The sequence below is a fragment of the Pristiophorus japonicus genome, chromosome 15, assembly GCF_044704955.1.
Source record: "Pristiophorus japonicus isolate sPriJap1 chromosome 15, sPriJap1.hap1, whole genome shotgun sequence".
Classification (NCBI taxonomy): domain Eukaryota; kingdom Metazoa; phylum Chordata; class Chondrichthyes; family Pristiophoridae; genus Pristiophorus; species Pristiophorus japonicus.
Genome location: NC_091991.1, coordinates 18,378,775 through 18,398,911, shown reverse-complemented (window position 1 = coordinate 18,398,911; position 20,137 = coordinate 18,378,775). Strand labels below are relative to the sequence as shown.

General features: G+C 39.2%; 1 protein-coding gene across 1 annotated transcript; it reads right to left on the bottom strand.

Annotated features, from left to right (window-relative positions):
- Positions 1-623: 623 nt before the first annotated feature.
- On the bottom strand, positions 624-19,130 carry alx1 (ALX homeobox 1). The gene is made up of 4 exons (XM_070901575.1): positions 18,899-19,130; positions 11,568-11,872; positions 5,378-5,506; positions 624-1,441 (listed from the first exon to the last, which is right to left on the bottom strand). Exons 1-4 carry the CDS (start codon positions 19,128-19,130, stop codon positions 1,121-1,123), a joined length of 987 nt encoding a protein of 328 aa, XP_070757676.1. The 3' UTR covers positions 624-1,120.
- Positions 19,131-20,137: the final 1,007 nt, after the last annotated feature.

Sequence of the window (20,137 nt, the reverse complement as noted above, 5' to 3'; positions counted from 1 at the left end):
TAAGGGAAGAAAGGAGCCTTTCAACATGATAGCACTGCACGGCCCAATGTGCAGCGTTGTTGAATTCACCGTCCCGCTTGCTGCCGATTGTGCTCCAAGAAGGAAGAGGAGAGCTTGATTTAGCATTCCACTTCCTTCTTGGAGCACAAACGGCAAATTTTTTTAAAGTTTGAAATCGTTAGTGCCTGCCGCTAACTTTTCAAACTTTTTAAAGTTAGCGTCCCAAACGAGGCGATAGTGAATTTCTCCCCCTAGGTGTCTGCAGGACTGTGTAAAAAAAAACAAGGGATCCTAGATTTTACACAAAAGAGTATTCCCAGTCAACACGAACTATTGGTTCCATTGCAGCTCGAATATTATGTCCAATTTAGGCCCCTTACTTTAGAGCAAATGTTAAGGCCATGGAAAGTGTGCACTGATGATACCAAGGATGAGGGGCTTTAGTTATGAGGAAAGATTAGATAAAGTGGGCTCTTTTCATTTGAAGAAAGATTAACGGGAGAGCCAATAAAGATGTTCAAATTTATGAGAGGTTTTGATAAAGTACATCGGGAAAAATTGTTTCCATTGGTCAGTGAATCAGTAACAAAAGAGAATAAAGTTAAGAACATCAACAACAGAAACAAGGAAGAGGTTTGGAATTTCTTGTATACACAGAGGGCTGATAGGTCAGGAATGATCTATCAGAAATAATGGTGCAAGCAGTATCCATAATAGCCTTTAAAACAGAAGTGGATAGATATTTGAAAAGGGAAAATTAAAAAGTTATAGATGAAGGGCAGAGAAACGGGGCTGATGGAGAGCTCTTTTAGCGAGCTGGCAGAGGTACATTGGGCTAAATGGTATCCTGATGTTCTCTATAATTCTGTGATTCAATGTGTACATTATCCTCTTTAAACAGCCACACACAATGTTCTGATCAATCAATCCAGTTTTTGATTCAGTCTTCTCTATTGTTAGCAAGGTTGCTTAGAATATGATAACCTGCGCTTTGCTCTCCGCTGATGTGCTTGAAGCTATGTCCTTGCTTAAGATGTAGCAGCTCAGCAATGTTTCCCAGGAACACAATAGCGCAGACCTGTTCATTTATGGTTTGTCTTCTGGTTTCATTGAACGACCATTACATGGCCCACGATATGTTTGCAGTGTGTTCCTTGGCTTTCATTCGAAGCACAGCAATACTTGATGACCTGCGTTCACACTCTGGCCTTGACTCGAAGGCATGTCCATCAGAGGAGGCCGACAGTACAGAATCATTGAAGAGGTTGTTCAGAGCGACTTGACTGAACTGGCTTTGGTGATTTGATATGCCCATATAGGCACTGCCATTTCTATGTGAGTGAGGGTAAGGTGACATACAGGGGGATGATTCACGTGGTAATACGCAAGATGAAACTGCCGAGCCAGTGGAGCTGTTCCCTGCCCACAAATTGTTTTGCAGCTGGAAAAAAAACAGACGAACGTATGAATGTATCCATTTTCTATTCAGACCTTACTGTTCTGCAGCTGCTGGAAACTCAGTAAAGCTTCAAACCGTTTTGTTTCTTCAATGTTGTTATTTAACATTTTACAGTACAACAAGTCCTTTTATCTTACCCCTTGAGGGCAAAAGCAATCACAGAAAGTTCCTGTTCTGCTTTCCCAAATAATGCTTAGTAAGGAAAGTATATGGTCGAAATATTTATAGCTATACTTATATCAGAGGAGATGTTTTGATCAAAATCCCATGTTCTTATTAACTTCTAGAAATAACCGTTAGAATATAGTCAACTCCTTGATGTAACAGATAAGAATTTACAAATTGCAGTTTATTTTTAAATATTCTAACTGTTCGGAGGAGGCGTTCTCCTTTATATTCCAAATGTACCTAAAGTCTGAAAGGAAATTTGTTTTTAAGCCAATTGATGTCTCTTGGATTCATCTGCATTATGAAAGTGAATATTTTCATACACTTGGAATTGGCCTGAGATAATGGAACATTCTTCAAGAGGGGAAGTCAATCATAGGATTGCAAGGATTGCCAATATTGTAGGATATATCCTAAATCCTGAAATTACCACCAGAAATGTGGCAGGACAGCACCTCTGCCTGTCAACTATTGTCAATGCTGAACCCATCCAAAATCCCAGGGTCAGTGAATTGACATTGTTTAAGTGGGTGCCTGCTCCATTTCAGCACATCTGGGGAGTTGCAACCTGGAGGGGTTGGAGGGAGAGAAGTGTTCAGCCCAGCTCCTTGCCCCAGTGTACCGGGGCCAGCCAGGTTGAGTGAAATTAATAAAGAGACTGAAAGGCCCAGAATTTTAAAAGCAGCAAACGACCATTCTACAATTGACTGCTGCGGTAAAAAGAACTTTGTTTAAAAAACTGAACTTTTCCATTTAAAAAAATTCATTCTCATGATGTGTGTGTCGCTGGCAAGGCCGGCATTTATTGCCCATGCCTAGTTGCCCTGACTACGTGACATGCTAGGCCACTTCAGAGGATGGTTAAGAGCCAACCACATTGGTGTTGGACTAGACTGGATAAGGACAGTAGGAATGATTCCCCAAAGGACATAAATGAACCAGTTGGGTGTTTATGACATGGTCATTGTTACTGATGCCAGCTTTTTAGTTCCATATTTTAATTTTTTTTCAGCATTAAGAAATAGTCAGAGGCTGAGGGGTTAAAGAGAGACACGTACTGATCACACAGGATGGCAAGGATTAAAAATCAGAGTAAACAGAGGCACTGTGTGAGAGAGAAATATTGGCGCTGAAATCCCAGTCAGAGGCTTCTTTCGATGCTGTCCGGAGATGAGGGGGTTACCTTAGGATAGATTGAGTAGACTGGGTCTTTACTCGTTGGAATTCAGAAGGATGAGGAGTGATCTTATAGAAACATTTCAAATCATGAAAGGGATAGACAAGATAGAGGCAGAGAGGTTGTTTCCACTGGTAGGGGAGACTAGAACTAGGGGGCACAGCCTCAAAATACAGGGGAGCCAATTTAAAACCGAGTTGAGAAGGAATTTCTTATCTCACAGGGTTGTGAATCTGTGGAATTCTCTGCCCAAGGAAGCAGTTGAGGCTAGCTCATTGAATGTATTCAAGTCACAGATAGATAGATTTTTAACCAATAAGGGAATTAAGGGTTACGGGGAGCGGGCGGGTAAGTGGAGCTGAGTCCACGGCCAGATCAGCCATGATCTTGTTGAATGGCGGAGCAGGCTCGAGGGGCTAGATGGCCTACTCCTGTTCCTAGTTCTTATGTTCTTATGAACAACCATCTCCAATCAGAGAATTTTAATGAATTTACCTGATGGCCCCGGAGGTGCCTGGGATTCCGGTGGGGAGGCCTTCGCTTCCCACGCTGCAAAGCACACTCCCGTCCTCCAGGTTGGGACGTAGAAGGTGCAGTCACGTATGACTGCACAACCAATCAATTACAGTATTCCACAGCATTCTCATTAATAGCAATGAGAACTCCGTATCTACGAGTTCTCATTGCTACTAATGAGGGAAAAAAAACACACACTAAATGCCATAATAAAAAATAAAAAATACACCTCGCATAAAGAAAGTTATAATTGAAATTAAAGTTAATGTCTTAGAAAAAATATATATTTTTCCAATTTTTAAAAAAGTTTTGTAATTAGGGTTAAAAATAAATTTACCTTAGTGGGAAGGGTTTTTAACATAAAAATGTGTGTTTTTAATTTTATTTTTTATATGTTTTAAAACCCTTACACTGGTAAAAGTAAGCTATGCGCCTCTTTTACCAGCCACAAAAGTTTTCAGGATATTTGCTGGGCAAGAGATGGGTAAATACCGCAATCTTGCCCATGTGAATGTCCTGATTGTGGGGATATGGATGATCTGTCAAGCCAGAGTTTGACAGAACGGAAAAGCCGGTTTTCGGCGCATGCGCATTGGGTGTCGAAAATCGGCTTTTGCGATGCCTTCCCGGGTCCATACACACTCCGTACGGACCCGGGAGGCTGGGATTTCTGCCCCATTACAGCAACTGCAGAGAGAGAGAAAGATACCCAGAAGAAGATAGGAGACAGTATGGGAACTGCAAAATGATGAGATGGAAGCAAAAGGGAGAACAGATAATACAGAGACGTCGCAGAAAGAAAATGAGAAAGAGGAATAGAAAAGACCCTCAGAGACAGGAAATATTTCAGAAACTATTAGTAATAGGGAGGAAAGAAAATATATAAACTAGAGAAAAAATACAAAAGTTAGAGAAAAAAATAGTACAAAAGCTAGGGAGAATACTAAACTCATTTGATGTTGTTTGACTAGAAAAATATTGGATAGAGATGTGTTGCATAAACAAAATGTCATAAAAATGTTAGACTACTTTGGGGTTGGTTTTTAATGACCATGTTAGATTTTGTACTCATTCACTCTGACTGGGTGAAAAATCTAGCCCATAATATTTCAAACATCCTGAAAATCTGATAATACTGCCCTCCGGGAAATGGAGAATGAGAAAAGGAAAGAAATGTAGAGCCAGTGGGCTGGTGAATTTACAGCTTAGAAGCAGACCATTCAGTTTATCATGCCTATACTGGAACAGAGAGACAGGGAATACACAGAAAAATAACCTATTCAGAGGAGGAAGAGAGAACCTGAATGAAAACAGAATAAGTTTCCTAATCATAAAAGGTTATTGATTTTTATAAGCATTGGGCTTAATTATGGGACAATTTTTTTGACTGTATTAAAAATGACATAAATGTCTTCAAAGTTGGAAAGAATCAAATAAAGTATAATTGCACACATCATCTTTGCTGTGTAGTAAATGTTGAGATTTATTTTCACCCTGTAGGCAATGCAAAAGATGTTCTTCTGTTAACCTTTGAAGGATGATATAAATCACATGAGCTTAAACATTTTGAAGTTATCAGCAGAGGGAGGGAGTCTTTCCCAGTTTGTGTTTCCCATATCCAAAGTCAGAATAAATGTGGTACTCAGAGATCAAAGGCTTGGTTTAGCTAATGTTGTTACACAGTGTGGTAAATTTGATTCATACACAATCGATGAATTGATGTAATTTGAATGCCAATTGGAATGGATAATTATATCATACTAATAAAAAATATTTGTCAGATAGTATTATCTATGTCCATGAAAGTGATTCAAACCCCATTGATGTTCAGCTAATATCTTGCAAAAAAACCACTTGTATTTAATCACTCCAGAAGGGAGCTTTAGCTACCAAACCACGTAAGTACATATACCAAAATCATATCTTTAAACATCACTAAAGCCATTGAATGAACCTATTTGTGATTGTCCACATTAAAAACAGACTACTTGTCAAGTTAGTGTTCCATGTGTCCCAACCATTGTGTAACATTACCCTCTGTGCCATATTCTTCCCACCTGTGAATAAGTCTCTGTCCGAGGTAAAAGAGACACATCATAAGAGGTTGCAAAGTGGCTTCGAGCTTGTTGTAACTGTCCATACCGTTCCCGCTTTCTCCATTTTGCTCTTCTATTTTGAAACCAAACCTGCAAAGAAATAAAAGATCTTTGTTCTAATGTCCTACATTACAGAAGTTGACAGACTGCTGATTAATGTTGGTGTCTGCTGCCTGGCAGAAATGGAGCTCGTTCATTTGCTATAATTTTCGCCCAGGGAAATGTTCTGAAACCTTTACAGCGGGTAGTTTTAAACTTTCTTATGTGGTAGATGCCTTGAAGATATTAAAACACGTCCGAGGAATTCCTACAAATATTAACAAATTCCCAGTAACCTCAACCTTTGAAAGACAGTCGTGTCAGCTATCCAACAAAAACAGTGTTATCATTGTGGAAAACATTTTCGCTCGTATGTTGCAATAGCAAAAATCTGCTCAGTTAATTCAACAATCTGATGACTTCACAGACCCCGGCTTGAAAGCCTCTGCTTTTACAGAGTGTGACGGGCACAATAATGGAGTATAAATTCACCATCGCAAAATGGGCGATAGCGAATCGGCAACCCGTTTTGCATCTGCCGAATTTATTTTAGAAAATCATGAAGAGTGCAAATCGGGCAATCGATTCGAGATGGGCGGAGTGCGAAATGGGTTGTCGATTCTATATCGCCTGTTTAGTGGTGCTGCCCGAGGCAAATTTATATCCTAATGCGTCCCTGCTTAGAAACTCTGCAGCTCACAGATCTCTTTGAAGGTGGGTTCAGGCACTTGCACCATCGACACTTGTTTAATTTGGATTGTGGAAAAGGCGAGCCATCCGCGAGTCAGCTCCACGTATTTACCCTGCTGCCTTTCTCCTCAAAGCAGCGGTTTGCAGACCCATGGCTATAATCCTTCTCCACGATCAAGGCGCACAAAGATTATTCGCAGGTACCAGCCTGCCGCAATCCAAACTAAACGTGCACCAGCATGAAAGTGGCCTTCACTCTCATCAGGGATGTCTTTGAATGTAGACCAAAGATTCCATTGTCACCGTGCTCTGATTATTTTGACATTATTTGCAAGAAGCAAACTATAAAATAACAAACCAGCCAGAATTAAAGAGGCTTTTAAGACTAAGATAAAGGTACGCAGGTTTTTTGTTTAAGATACTTAAAATAATAGTCCAGATGATTGTCAATGTTTACGGCCACATGGTGATTTAGTCGGGACCTTCAATAGTAATAAATCACCTAACTCTGAAACTTGGAAGCCATTAGGAAGTCAATTATTGATGAGATTGTCCAACCGCTCATGTAAAAGGCCTGATGATATTCCACACAGTGCAGTCAGGGCACACAGTTGGAAAGATAATCACAAACAGATTATGGAAAAAGTGGGAAGGAAACCCAGTGCTGTTGTGAAACTCTTGGCATGCTCCCCTCAACATGTCATATTAAAAACACCGATTATCTCCTCCCTATCCTTTCTGTTGTTGGTGAGATCACACAGCAGTTTACAACTTCCAGCCTGCTCGCATAATTTAACAGAGGCTCATAAATATTCATGACCTGCCTTTTCATAAGAACATAAATAGGAACAGGAGTAGGCCATACGGCCCCTCGAGCCTGCTCCGCCATTCAATAAGATCATGGCTGATCTGATCATGGACTCAGCTCCACTTCCCTGCCCGCTCCCCATAACCCCTTATCCCCTTATCGTTTAAGAAACTGTCTATTTCTGTCTTAAATTTATTCAATGTCCCATCTTCCACAGCTCTCTGAAGCAGCGACTTCCACAGATTTACAACCCTCTGAGAGAAGAAATTTCTCCTCATCTCTGTTCTAAATGGGCGGCTCCTTATTCTAAGATCATGCCCTCTAGTTCTAGTCTCCCCATCAGTGGAAACATCCTCTCTGCATCCACCTTGTCAAGCTCCCTCATAATCTTATACATTTCGATAAGATCATCTCTCATTCTTCTGAATTCCAATGAGTAGAGGCCCAACCTACTCAACCTTTCCTCATAAGTCAACCTCCTCATCTCCGGAATCAACCTTGTGAACCTTCTCTGAACTGCCTCCAGAGCAAGTATATCATTTCATAAACATGGAAACCAAAACTGCACACAGTATTCCAGGTGTAGCCTCACCAATACCTTATATACCAAATCAAGGGAAATGAAGGCAGTATTTATTTTATATAATAAAAACTGAAAATGCTGGAAATACTCAGGTCGTCAACCTGAAACGTTAAATCTCAACGCTCTCCACAGATGCTGTCTGACTTGCTGAGTATTTCCAGCATTTTCTGTTTTTATTTCAGATTTCAGCATCAGCAGTGTTTATTTTACTGGGCTTGTTGATTTTTGAATTTTTAAACAAGTCAATCCGATGGAAACATTGAACATGGAAATGTCTATACAATGAGTAAGTGAGGGGGGGGGAGGGGGGAGTGGGGTCTCCCGAAAGATGCTGTTACCACGTCAGTTAGCATTTAGTTTCACCTCAAGAGGAGGGGAATTTTGTCATAAGCCACCATGGACTGATAATAAATGGACTTGCTTGGCATGTCTTGAAAAGCTGTAATACAATTAAGGCAATATGACATAAAGAACAAAACTCAAGTGATATTATGAAGTCAGCAGAGCGCCAAGGCTGTATGATAGCTTGTAACATACATTAACCCAGCTATTACTTTTAGAATACAATCTTTCATTTTGCTGTTTATGCTGCTATTTGCACCAGTTACAATTGAAAGATGTTCCTTTCACTGTTGGCGTGTTTCCATTCTCATCTATCCTCAACAGTATCACAAAATAAACAAAGAAGTATTGCTGACAGAAACTTGCAAAACTGCATTTTGTTATCAAAATATTACAGTAGTATTCACTGGGCCCTTCAAATTAAGCATTTTAGAGATTTTAACAGTTTTAACCAAAAATATAACAGGAACCAAATTTTGCCAATTTACACTGTTGATCCTATCAAATAACAAGAGAGCGATTTGAATAGGCACTGAAATGTTAATTGCAGCATTCTGACCCCCACAATGTTAACCCGTGATTTTTTTCTATGCTCATCGTTCAGGATGTGTTATAAGGAAATACCACAAATTTTGCCTGAACAAAGAACAGAAGAAGTTGGAGATTTCCTTCAGATTGACCATGGGAATTTAGTTTGTTCTGCTGTCGTGTGAGATGTTGTTCTGTTGTTCTGTTGATATTTTAGCTAGTACTTAACGAAATGTATGTAGATGACGGAGAAACTGCTGAAAATGGTAAATGCTGGAAAATTTGCGGTTTCAAATCTGAAATTGGTAAGCCCTTGTGATAATCAGCTGATATATTTCAGCAATGTGGTAATTATACACCCTAAGGTTACAGCAGTGTAAAACATCGACTACAGTAAAGTACAGTTATATCATAGTTATATCATGCCCAGGGGTATGGCTTAATAGCTCACAAGTGACAAAGTCTTGAATTATTTTTGGTTGGGGCAAGTAATACAGCATCAGATGGCTTCTTGCAACATGTCCCATAAATCCCATTCTTTATTGTGTGTGATTTGATGGCAACATTTTACATGCAAACAAATCCCAACAGGTGAAGAGAATTCCACTTTCTGAGCATACCGGAGTAATAACAAATCACTTGCTAAAATTATGTTTAATCTCAGAAGTCAAGATCATTATCATATCTCTCTGTTGGCCACAATATATTTTATTTGTAAGATTTGTGAGTAGATTTTCAACTAAATGAAATAAGTGCATGTTTCTGCGCTGCAAAAATGTCCCATTTCTGCTCATTTCCAAGGTAATGCTAAACATTAATTACAGGGAACTAATAGTCAAGTCTTCCTTATTCCTAGATAACATTCTGTAAAAACGTAGCACTGTAATTAGGGTAATTTAGAAAAAAATATTTATCAGCAGTATATCTTTGTTTAACTTTTGCCTATGTAATCTCTTTTTTTATGCATTTAAAGGGACAGAAGTTGTTGTCAAAATGATGGCTAATGTTGCTCGCCATTATTTATGTGTGAATGGTACAGCAACTTCAAGCAAGGAGCAGATGCATGGTTGAATGCCAAAATCCAAAAGTTGCTGTCCAAGTTGGGCTGCTCTGCCGTTAGCTTCGCAAAAGCGGCATTTCACTGTCTACCTCACTATTGACACACACTGAATGTCATGAAGTTGCTGTATTTGAGCAGTAGATACAAATTAAGCTCATATTTAGTGATAGTAGTTGGTAGCGTAAGTAAGTACCCTTTTAATGATTTAATCATTGTTGATTACTGCCATTCAACCACTCTGCCACTGAAAAATTAACTATTACAAGTATGGAGTCTCATTCCTTCAGGTTTTGAATTTTTTGAGGAGTTAAAAATGTCAAATTTTAAATGTTAACTTTTTTTTCTTACTTTTCCTTTCTGTTTTTTTTTCTCTCTCTTAATCCAACCTTACTTTCACTCTCTTTATTTCTCTTTCTGCACCTGATTTGACATTTAATTCAACCCCTTTAATTCAGCCTTCTTCTCAGTACTACAACTGTTTATTTCCCAGATACACAGTTAGTTTCCCTATTCACTCAGGCCCAGATGCCCTGTTTCCCTCGCTGCACTATTATCAGCTCACACTTTCAGCAACTTTATGGGCAAACATTTTGTTTTAGTTGAAGGATGCAGATGCAAGTCTAACTAATGGCAGATGCCATTAGATGCCATGCTCCAGCAAAATCTGGCCCCATTGTCTGCATTTTATGGTCAGCAGCAAAGGAAATGGACTTGAAGTTCACCTCCCTGACAGCTGCTCACTAAGGTTTTGCTGGACAGCTGCCTACTAAGGTTTTGTGTGCTTTTGAATCTAATCTAGCATCTGATCCAGCACTCTGTACCGAGGATCTGTTGCATCTGTGAACAGGTAAAGAGACAGTGAGGTTCTTCAACCAATCAGATTGAAGAATCCTCACCGAGACATGCAGAGTCTATACCAAGAAGTATAAAGCAGGAAGTATAAATTAGATTTAAATGATGTTCAGAAGACGAAATAAAGATTGGGAAAGCCAGATGGGATTAAGGGAGAGAGATAAAAGAGACAGACAGAAAAAGTAAAAAAAAATGTTTTTTAATCTTCAATATTAATTAACTGCTGAAGGAATGAGACTCCACACTTGTAAATTTAATTTTCTGGGCATGAGAGGTTGTTTGGCAGTAATGATCACTTATCACACAGTTCAAAATTCACTTACTCCTGAATGCACCAGCATAACATTTTCTGGTGTGTTTAGTGGATAAATATCCCAACTTCACACTGTTGCATGACTTTCAATGCCGCGTCTATCAACAAGGTAGTTACATCATCATCATGTTACAGCACAGCCTGTGGAGGAGCAGAGTAACTCAGACCGCAACTTCCAGATTTCCGCATTTAACTGCACGTGTGTACTCTTGAATTTGCTGTCCAGTTTACTCCATAATAATGGTGAGCGCTGATAGTCTTCCTCGATTCTGAGAGACTGCCTATGATGATGATGATATTATCTACACAAAATCTGGGCCAACATGTTTTAATGCAGCCACAACCTATTATCTCATTAAAAATTCCATTTATCAAAGCCTCCCTGATAAAGTACAACATTTCCACTGAAACCTGGGAGTCCCTGGCCAAAGACCGCCCTAAGTGGAGGAAGTGCATCCGGGAGGGCGCTGAGATCCTCGAGTCTCATCGCCAAGAACATTCAGAAATCAAGTGCAGGCTGCGGAAAGAGCATGCGGCAAACCAGTCCCACCCACCCCTTCCCTCGACGACTATCTGTCCCACCTGTGACAGAGATTGTGGTTCTCGTATTGGACTGTACGGCCACCTAAGAACTCATGTTAAGAGTGGAAGCAAGCCTTTCTCGATTCCGAGGGACTGCCTATGATGGTGATGATATTATCTGCTCAAAATCTGGGCAAACATGTTTTAATGCAGCCACAACCTATTATCTCATTAAAAATTCAATTTATCTGTGCAGAATCAATGGATCTGTATCCTGCCCACACTCTGAAGTTGATGTACTTTTAATGCAAGTTCTGCTTCATAGCAGTTATCAATCATGTTACCAAATACATTTTTATATATATATTTTTAATTTGTTTAGTGAGTAATAAGCTGAATGATTTAGCTGTGTACCTGCACTCTGGCCTCAGTAAGCTCTGTTCGTAGCGCCAGCTGTTCCCTGGCATACACATCTGGGTAATGCGTTTTCTGGAACACCTTCTCCAGCTCCTCCAACTGTAAACTGGTGAACGTCGTCCTATTTCTCCTCTTTTTAGTGCTGGAGACGTTAGAGTCGCTCTTGTCCACGGTCTGATCCACGGTGGATTTCTCCTCCAGCCCTTTCGGCGGTGACACCTTCAAGTTACAGTAGTTTTCAACGGGTCTCGACAGGTCGGTGCAGACAGGTTGACCCATCGGCTTTGAAACGCCATAATTGACTAGATGACAAAGAAAATAACCAGACGTTTGATACAGGAAGCAATTCACACGCGAAGTTTGCCAACCATGACTTGCAGTGATTTGCTAACAAACAATATAACGTTTTAAAAGAGAACTGCAGATTTTTTATATCTGAAATATGAACTGAAAACAGTCGGTCTGCCAGCGTCCAGAAGTAGAAAAGACAAACTAATATTCCAGATATGGATCTCTTGTGAAGACTCAAAAATTAAAGATAAGCATGAGCCTTCAAAGAAGCTGAGCAAAACCAAAGTCGGAGGAGGAAAAGATTGAGTCGATTTTATAGATTCCTCCTCCTGCCATGGAGTTCACCCAGAGAAAAAATTAAGAATTTCGGTGTGGAGGTCAGCAAGGGATGCAAAACCTTGCAAAGTCTGCTGACCCTGTGTCGGAATTCTTGCTATGTAAATTTGTTGGCTGAAGCTCCGCATAAGGAGTACAAATTCCTCAATTCGAGGACCACTGCTGTTTTTGATATACATTAATGACTTGGGGGTACAGGGCACAAGTTCAAAATTGGCAGATGACACGAAACTTGGAAGTGTAGTAAACAGTGAGGAAGATAGTAATAGACTTCAAGGGGACATAGACAGGCTGGTAGAGTGGGCGGACACATGAAATTCAATGCAGCAAAGTGTGAGGTGATACATTTTGGTAGGAAGAATGAGGAGAGACAATACCAGTTAAATGGCACAATTTTAAAGGAGGTGCAAGAACAGAGAGAGACCTGCGGGGGGGGCTTGTGCACAAATCTTTGAAGGTGGCAGGACAGGTTAACAAAGCAATTAATAAAGCTTATGGGACCCTGGGCTTTATTAATAGATACATAAGAGTACAAAAGCCAGGCAGTTATGTTAAACCTATATAGGTATTGTGTCCAATTCTGGGCACTATGCTTTAGGAAGGACATGAAGACTTTGGAGAGGGTACAGAAGAGATTTACTAGAAGAGTTCCAGAGATCAGGGATTACAGTTACATGGATAGACTAAAGAAGCTGGGGTTCTCCTTGGAGCAAAAGAGATTTGATAGAGGTGTTTAAAACCACGAAAAGGGTTTAGATAGAGTAAATAAAGATAAACTGGTTCCAATGGCTGAAGGGTCGTTAAACAGAGGGCACAGATTTAAGTTGATTGGCAAAAGAACCAAAGGCGACACGAGGAAAAATGTTTTTACACAATGAGTGGTTAGGATTTGGAATACACTTCCTCATAGGGTGGTGGATATAGATTCATTAGTAGTCTTCTAAAGGTAACTGAATAAATACTTGGAGAGAAAATTACAGGGATATGGGGAAAGAACAGGGGAGTGGGACTAACTGGATTGCTCTTCGAAAGAGCCAGCGCAGAGTCGATGGGCCGAGTGGCCTCCTTTGTGTCGTACTCTTCAATTATTCTTTTCTAATTAGTTGAATAGGTTTTATTGTCAAATTTTGTTGGATAATCACTCCTGTGAAGAGCCTTGTGATATTTTAAAGGTGTTAAATAAATGCAAGTTGCTGTTATTGAAATACTGGTGGAAGAAGTGTTGAACATCACCTTAACGAAGCAATGAAAACACATGAAAAGGACTAAAGACCATGAAAATAATTGATGATAAAAACTTCAAATTTTGGAAATTGGAAATAAAATCAGAAATAGAAAATGTGAGAAATCTTCAGCAGGCTACCACCTGAACCGCGGGTGTAGGATTCCCGCCAGACCCATAGTCTGATGAAAGAGCCAAGCTCACAGTGCCATCCCTCCTCCTTTCTTGCTAGACACCAACTCTCCATCCCTAACATCTCATGCCTCTAAGAACATAGGAGAGATAGCTATAGCCTAATGTCGCAAAAGTCAGCGTTCAGACCAGAGGACCCCAGGATATTCATGAGATGTCATCTTTACTTCATTTGCTTGCATCAACTATATATAAACGACAATTATAGTAAGATTGCTGAATTGACCAGTACTGTCTATTAAATAGCAACAAATGAAGGATACCTATAAATAATATGCATATTAGAATAGTTCTGCTCATTGGTGAAGCACAATTTGCAGCTGTATGGATAGCTGGCGATAAAAAACGAGGAAAAACGCAAATATTATGGTATGAGTCTCCTGAGCATCCTGGTAAATAAGTGGTATATATCGGTGCCAATTGAAATAGATTTAATCAAATTCAAAAAGTCAACTCGATAATATAACTGAGTAGAACGACATTACAGTGTTCATATCATGACTTTAAATGCAGTACATTTAAAAAGAAAAGCATATAATGGAAAATAATTATCAGACTATGGTCACTTAACATGTATATTAGACACCTAGAACTGAAATAGAAAGATACAGCAGAGCCAATCATTGCCCCTGTTGAGGAGTGTCATAGGGTTACAAAACTGACTAGGCGAGGACCTGATAACTGAGATTGGGAATTACTCTAATTTAAGAGCCAATATGTTGTTTTATTGACCAAAATCTATAATTACTATTTTTTGTTACAAGCTTAGACTAAATTTATTTTGCGACACGAATTATTTTATTTCTTTGTTTTATCACATCCGCTTTTTTGACCAATAATGCCTAGACATAATTCGATGTCTTAACTGGCGTGTTTATCTGATCAGTATACACAGCATAACATTGAATGTAGTTATTTGAAACCGTTTCGTGCTAGCACGTGTTTTTATAAATCTTCACCTCCACAAAACTAGAACTGTCTGATATGTAACAGGTATCTCTGGGACATTGCATTTCATCCAAATCATAGCCAATTTTCAAACGCTCGCGATGAAGGAATTGATACATAGCAAAGAGTTCAAATAATATTACTTCTTCCATTATTAAAACGTACAGTTACTGAAAAGTATAGGTCACATATAAAGAGAAAAGATTGAAGATTTCACTTCTAATTCGCGTCCTTTTCGTTTCCTTTATTTATTTTCTCGTTCCTTGTCAATAGATCATTTCAATGTCAGATATCTTCCCAACACTTGACTTCTTGTCATATTTTAAGCACCAATGTTTTATACTTCAGCAGTTTTTTTGTCACACCAAAACCAAGTATCGCCAGTTCCCTCAGAACAAGTAACATTTCAGCAACGGTCAGTTCCGAGAGTTTGGGGACGGCTTATATATTTTAGATAAGGAGATTTTGTTAAATGATTGGTCTTGAATGCTTCTCAAAGGAAAACCACATCATATTGGGTCAGATCCATAGTAGCACTGCGTGTTTACTGTAAGTTTCATAGCTGGCAGATTAATAGTGACAGCACAATCCTTTATCTCTGTATAACCGTTATAGGAGAACTGACTGTAGAACTGATGCTCGCTAGATACCTTCTCCCTTTCTCGGTTTTACCTTTTCTTTTATTCTGTTAATCTAACCAACTATTTTAGGAATCTAGGGCACCGCTATCTTTTCTGGACAGTTTTTTTTTTGATTGACTGTGCCCTAACACACAGCGACATGGGTATTTATGTGGTTTTGTGCAATAGTAGCCTAGTCGGTAGATAAAATATGACAATATTTACTCTCTACTGTAGATGAACATTTCAAACTCCGGCCTGTTACTCCCAATGCTTCGTCTAATTCAGAGCCCGTTATGAAAGCTTACAAGTTCCCGGTGAATGAATGTTTGGCACTCTTGTGTTTTACTTTACCTCAAAAATCTTATTATGTGTGCGTGAAAACTAAGCACGTCCCAAACTGTGGTTGCAACTGGTGATGTCTATTAGTTGTACATTCAGAAATGAGGTTAGAGTTTAAATCCCATGTCACCTACTGAGTTACTAACCATTACACGATGTTCAGATTATATTTGTGATATGTAACGGGTGTATTCATTCATACTAAATATTATTACCCAGGGCCCCCCCCCCCCCCCGCCTTTTCATGTCAATTATTTGTTGCAGAGGTTCAGGTCGGATAAACCCAAGTCCCGGGTTCAGGGCTGAATTCGTGCCGCTGATAAAACTTCGATTTGAATTGTAACTTTCTGATGGCAGCCGATTACAGAGAAATCGGGTTCACATCAGGTTCCGGGAAACTGATCCCTCGCAGTCTGATCAACGGAGGAAAATGAACCCCCGTTCAAACCTGATCTGATGAAAGGGACGCGATCTAAAGGGCTTTAAACTCGCCAGCTCCATTCGCAGTTTCTAATCTATCTGAAAAGGAAGATTATCCGTCGAAAGTCTTAACCCTGTTGATCTATACAACTACCTAAAAATAAACTTTCCATTTCCCAATAACGAACACATTTCCAGAATGAAACATACTATCATACGTTCAGAAATTTAAAAAAAACGAATAAAACAATTGATATATTTGTGAGATTAATTATGCCGGATTTAACAATTTTTTTTTGCTAACGTATTTATTAATATCATTTATTTGCCATGCATTATTAGGCCGGGCCGCAGAATTTTTCCCGATTGTAACATGTTTATCTGACATCAGAGCCCGAGATTCCGAGGATTTATTGTTGCTGGAAGTTACTCAGTAAAGCTGGTGGTACTTTAGTTATCAGACACGTCCAATGCGGGCAGCTCGTGAAACAATTCAGCAAAAGCTTCATATCTTTGTGACGAATGGAACGATTACAACACTGGACATTTTAGTAATGAGAGAATGTGGATAATCCTCAGAAGGCGCAGCGGTTAAAGAAACATTTGTTTTATAGAACATAATTTGTCGATTTGAAAACACACAATTTCACAAACCCGCAATACACATATATCACTTAAATACATTTAGCAAAAAGCTTGTAGTTTGACATGCAAGCTCCATCAGACTATTATTTTACACATATGTATGAATTCACCATTTTAACTTTCACAAAGCAGATATAACTATATATACGATGTCGCTATGCACACAAAACATGTTTTATTAAATTATTTTTGTTTTATTCATAGTGGCATGTCAAAAAATGTCTTTATGATCTTGTATCTGTTTCATCAATTGCATTTTTTAAAAAGTAAAATAACTGTTTTCTCAAATGTTCATTTAAAAATGACTGAAGCTGATTAAATGGCATTTCTTTTTGAATGAGTTCCGCAGCGGCTGTCGCGGCTTTATCGCAAACAGTCTCACTGCCCACAAGAAGGCCGATTCCAGTTTACTTTATAAAAACACGCCAATGCAGCGTGCACATTTTTCAAGGTTCGTCATATTGGACTGGGGGAAAATGGCGATAAAGTCGGCCAGTTCTTGTGAACTTTCACTCACCAACAAATGGCGTTCCTTTCAACAATCTCCGTACAACCCGATTCAAAGGCGTGATGAGATTTTGAACAGTTATATCAACACATATATAGTTAAAGGGATCCATCATAAATCAAAGATTCGGTGCTTCCATATTAATGTTAACCCTGCCTTTAAAAAAAACAAGTAACCGTCATAGAACTAAACACGTCTTCCCAAACGCACGTTGAGTTCAACTACTCTAGAAATTGTATTTTAAAGCAATTCGCTTTGAAGTTTTTCAATATTTGTATTGATTAAAGTTAATCCAGAACAGATTGGTTTCTGATTCACCAACAATTCTAGTCCGAACACATAAGAGCCCAAAATGTTAGCTCCTAAAATTACCTACTTTTTCCAATTAATTCTCAGGCTGTGGACATGACTGGCAGTGGGTATTTATTGCCCATCCCAAGTAGCCCAGTGAAAGTGGTGGTGGGCTCTTTTCTTGAACCGTGCACGTTGTTTGATACACATTAATTGCTTGCTAGGTCACTTAAGAGTCAACCACACTGGTGTGGGGCTGGAGTCACATATAGGCCTGACCAAGTGTCCTGCCCTGAAGGACACGAGTTGTTATTGCAGATAGATTCATGGTCACTTTTACTGAAAAAGGCCTTTTTATTTCCAGATTTTTCTTTTAAAACCTGAATTCAAATTGCCATGGTGGAATTTGAACTGGAGTTTTGTGCGTTATTAGTTTAGGCCTCTGGATTACTAGTAACATAACCACTATACTACCGTACTGTGACTTAAGTTGATAAGAGGGCTGACGAAAGAAGTGTGCCCGTCTTCTTTTGGATTGTGTACAGTATTGTGACAACTTTTGAAAATAAATGTTTTGTGGTGGGAATTGAACTGTTGTCGACTGGGCCTAAGATAAATCACCCTCCCACTGTAGACTGGTCGGACTGGATGTTCATAGTATACATAGTACAAAGCACGATCAAAAAGAAACTTCCTGCTTAGATTTGAAATTGTTTGCGACTGGTCGACAACCGATAGTTGAACCATGCACGAATCCTACTTTTAATGTTTTTTTTTGTATAAAAAAAGCGGCAATGCCGAAAGAAACAAGTCCGAGACAAGACACTGGAGCGAACCCAACCGCTGTTTGGTTCAGGGATTTGTGATTTAAAAACGAAGTAAAGCGGCAAAACCAGAAATCTTTACATTTAGCAAATAACCATCCACAAATTGTGTTTCTCAACCAATCCCCACGTCGATTTGATCGCCGGAAATCAGCATGTAATAGAATGCGCTTTTTAGATTCCAGAAGTACTTCTAAAAGACGTGCAGTTGGAGGTGACGGATTTTTAACTTTACATGTGTCAGAGGTGAGAAAAGCTTTCGCTAAAGTCCATTGACTGTACAATTGATTATTGAAACAAGAATGATAAATGGTTTGTTATGGTAACACATCACCTCCACACTGAGCAACACACGGCTTGGTTCCCAGTAGATAGCTCTTCCTGTTTGTTATTTATGGTGTGCTGATAGCCTACACAATTCAGCGGCGGTATGAGCAAGCAATTCAATTTTTAATTACAATATTATTTACACGGCTTCCATTTAAGACAAATACTGACAGCTATATGGATAGCGGACAGACCGTAACAAACTTAAATGTAAAGCGTGTTTATTGAACCTTGTTTTAAACTGTTCTGGTGACATATCCGTGAAGCAAGGCTGATGCTTAATTTCATACATACCAGGAACATTTCCTTTTTATTGCAAATCAGTTACGTTTGGCGGCGATATTGATGTCATTTGCACCTACCATTCGCACCGTCATCCTGAACGGACGTTTTCCCAATCCTTTCGTGGTGCTCATTGCTTTCCATATTAATAAAGGTTTGGATGCGTTTTGATGCATTCTTGTTATAGAAAGATGCTCCCTCCATACTCTCCATAACTTGCTCCAGGGTTGCTCCGGCTCCCATGTAGTACTCGTTCCCCTTCGAATGATGGCCAACGATAGAGAAATTCTCACTTGTAAATTCCATAATCATCTAAACCAAATGATAAGAGGGCCTTGATGAGGGCAAACAAACCTGATCGGGAGCGATCGGTGTACGCTACTAAGAATTAGCTCGGATTTAAATAGAAACCGCAGCTTTTGGCCGTCGATAAGGTTTCTAGAAACGGCCCTATATAGAGTAAAAGCGCTGGGCATCTGAGTGCAGCCTCCTCCCAATCTGATGAATATGCAAATCTCAGATTCGCTCTCCCCACCCACAGGCCATCCCTTTACTCGTAACCAAAATACATCGATAAAGAGCCTTTGCTGTGTGGCATGACTTTTTGTTTCATTCTTCATGTTGATATTTATTACAGGGAATCTATATTTTGTACTGTCCAAGTTACTTTGTTTCAATTATTCGCGGTTTCAGTCAATGTCAAGCGTCTGCTACCTTGTGGTGGATCTTTCCTTCGTTCTAGTGTCTATCTTGTGGACTATTTCAGTTCTACGTGTTTAATTTTTTTTTGCCTGTTAACTAATTATGTGGCTTCTATATAAAGAATATAACAACTTTGTTAAGTTTCGCTCTGGAGTGGAACATCAAGTCTGTCTGTGCAGGCAAATCAATAGATACAGTAAATATCAACCGTTCTATCTGAGGACATCAGAGCAGTTTGTTTTATATAGATTCCTGGAATAGCTGAAAACAAAAAACAGAACTCAGCCAATTCAGCTGCTTCAATAAACATATCAATCATTTACACAGACGATGGATATTTATTCAGTTTAGATGATTTTATTCGGATAGATATAATTTTTAGTTTCGCTTGCACATCTGATCAGCAAACTTGCAATTGGCAATGTTACCTGACCGGGAATTTAAATCATCGCCACATTACCTTTCTCCATTCTTTCCAAATGGTGCAGAGTTTTTAAGCAAGGAGTCCATGTCATTCGCTTAAATCCATAAACTAAGTGAGCGAATGCAGATATATTAATAAAGGAGTAATTCCAGAAGGCATGGTTTGTTGATTTGGGTATGAATTATGACAGTAC

Excerpts from the sequence above, each read along its gene's own strand:
- alx1 (XM_070901575.1), bottom strand. The coding sequence starts at position 19,130 with ATGATTATGGAATTTACAAGTGAGAATTTCTCTATCGTTGGCCATCAT. Across the intron at positions 5,507-11,567 it reads TTACTGAGGCCAGAGTGCAG|GTTTGGTTTCAAAATAGAAG; the intron begins GTACACAGCTAA and ends ATTTCTTTGCAG. Across the intron at positions 1,442-5,377 it reads GGACAGAGACTTATTCACAG|CTGCAAAACAATTTGTGGGC; the intron begins GTGGGAAGAATA and ends TTTTTTTTCCAG.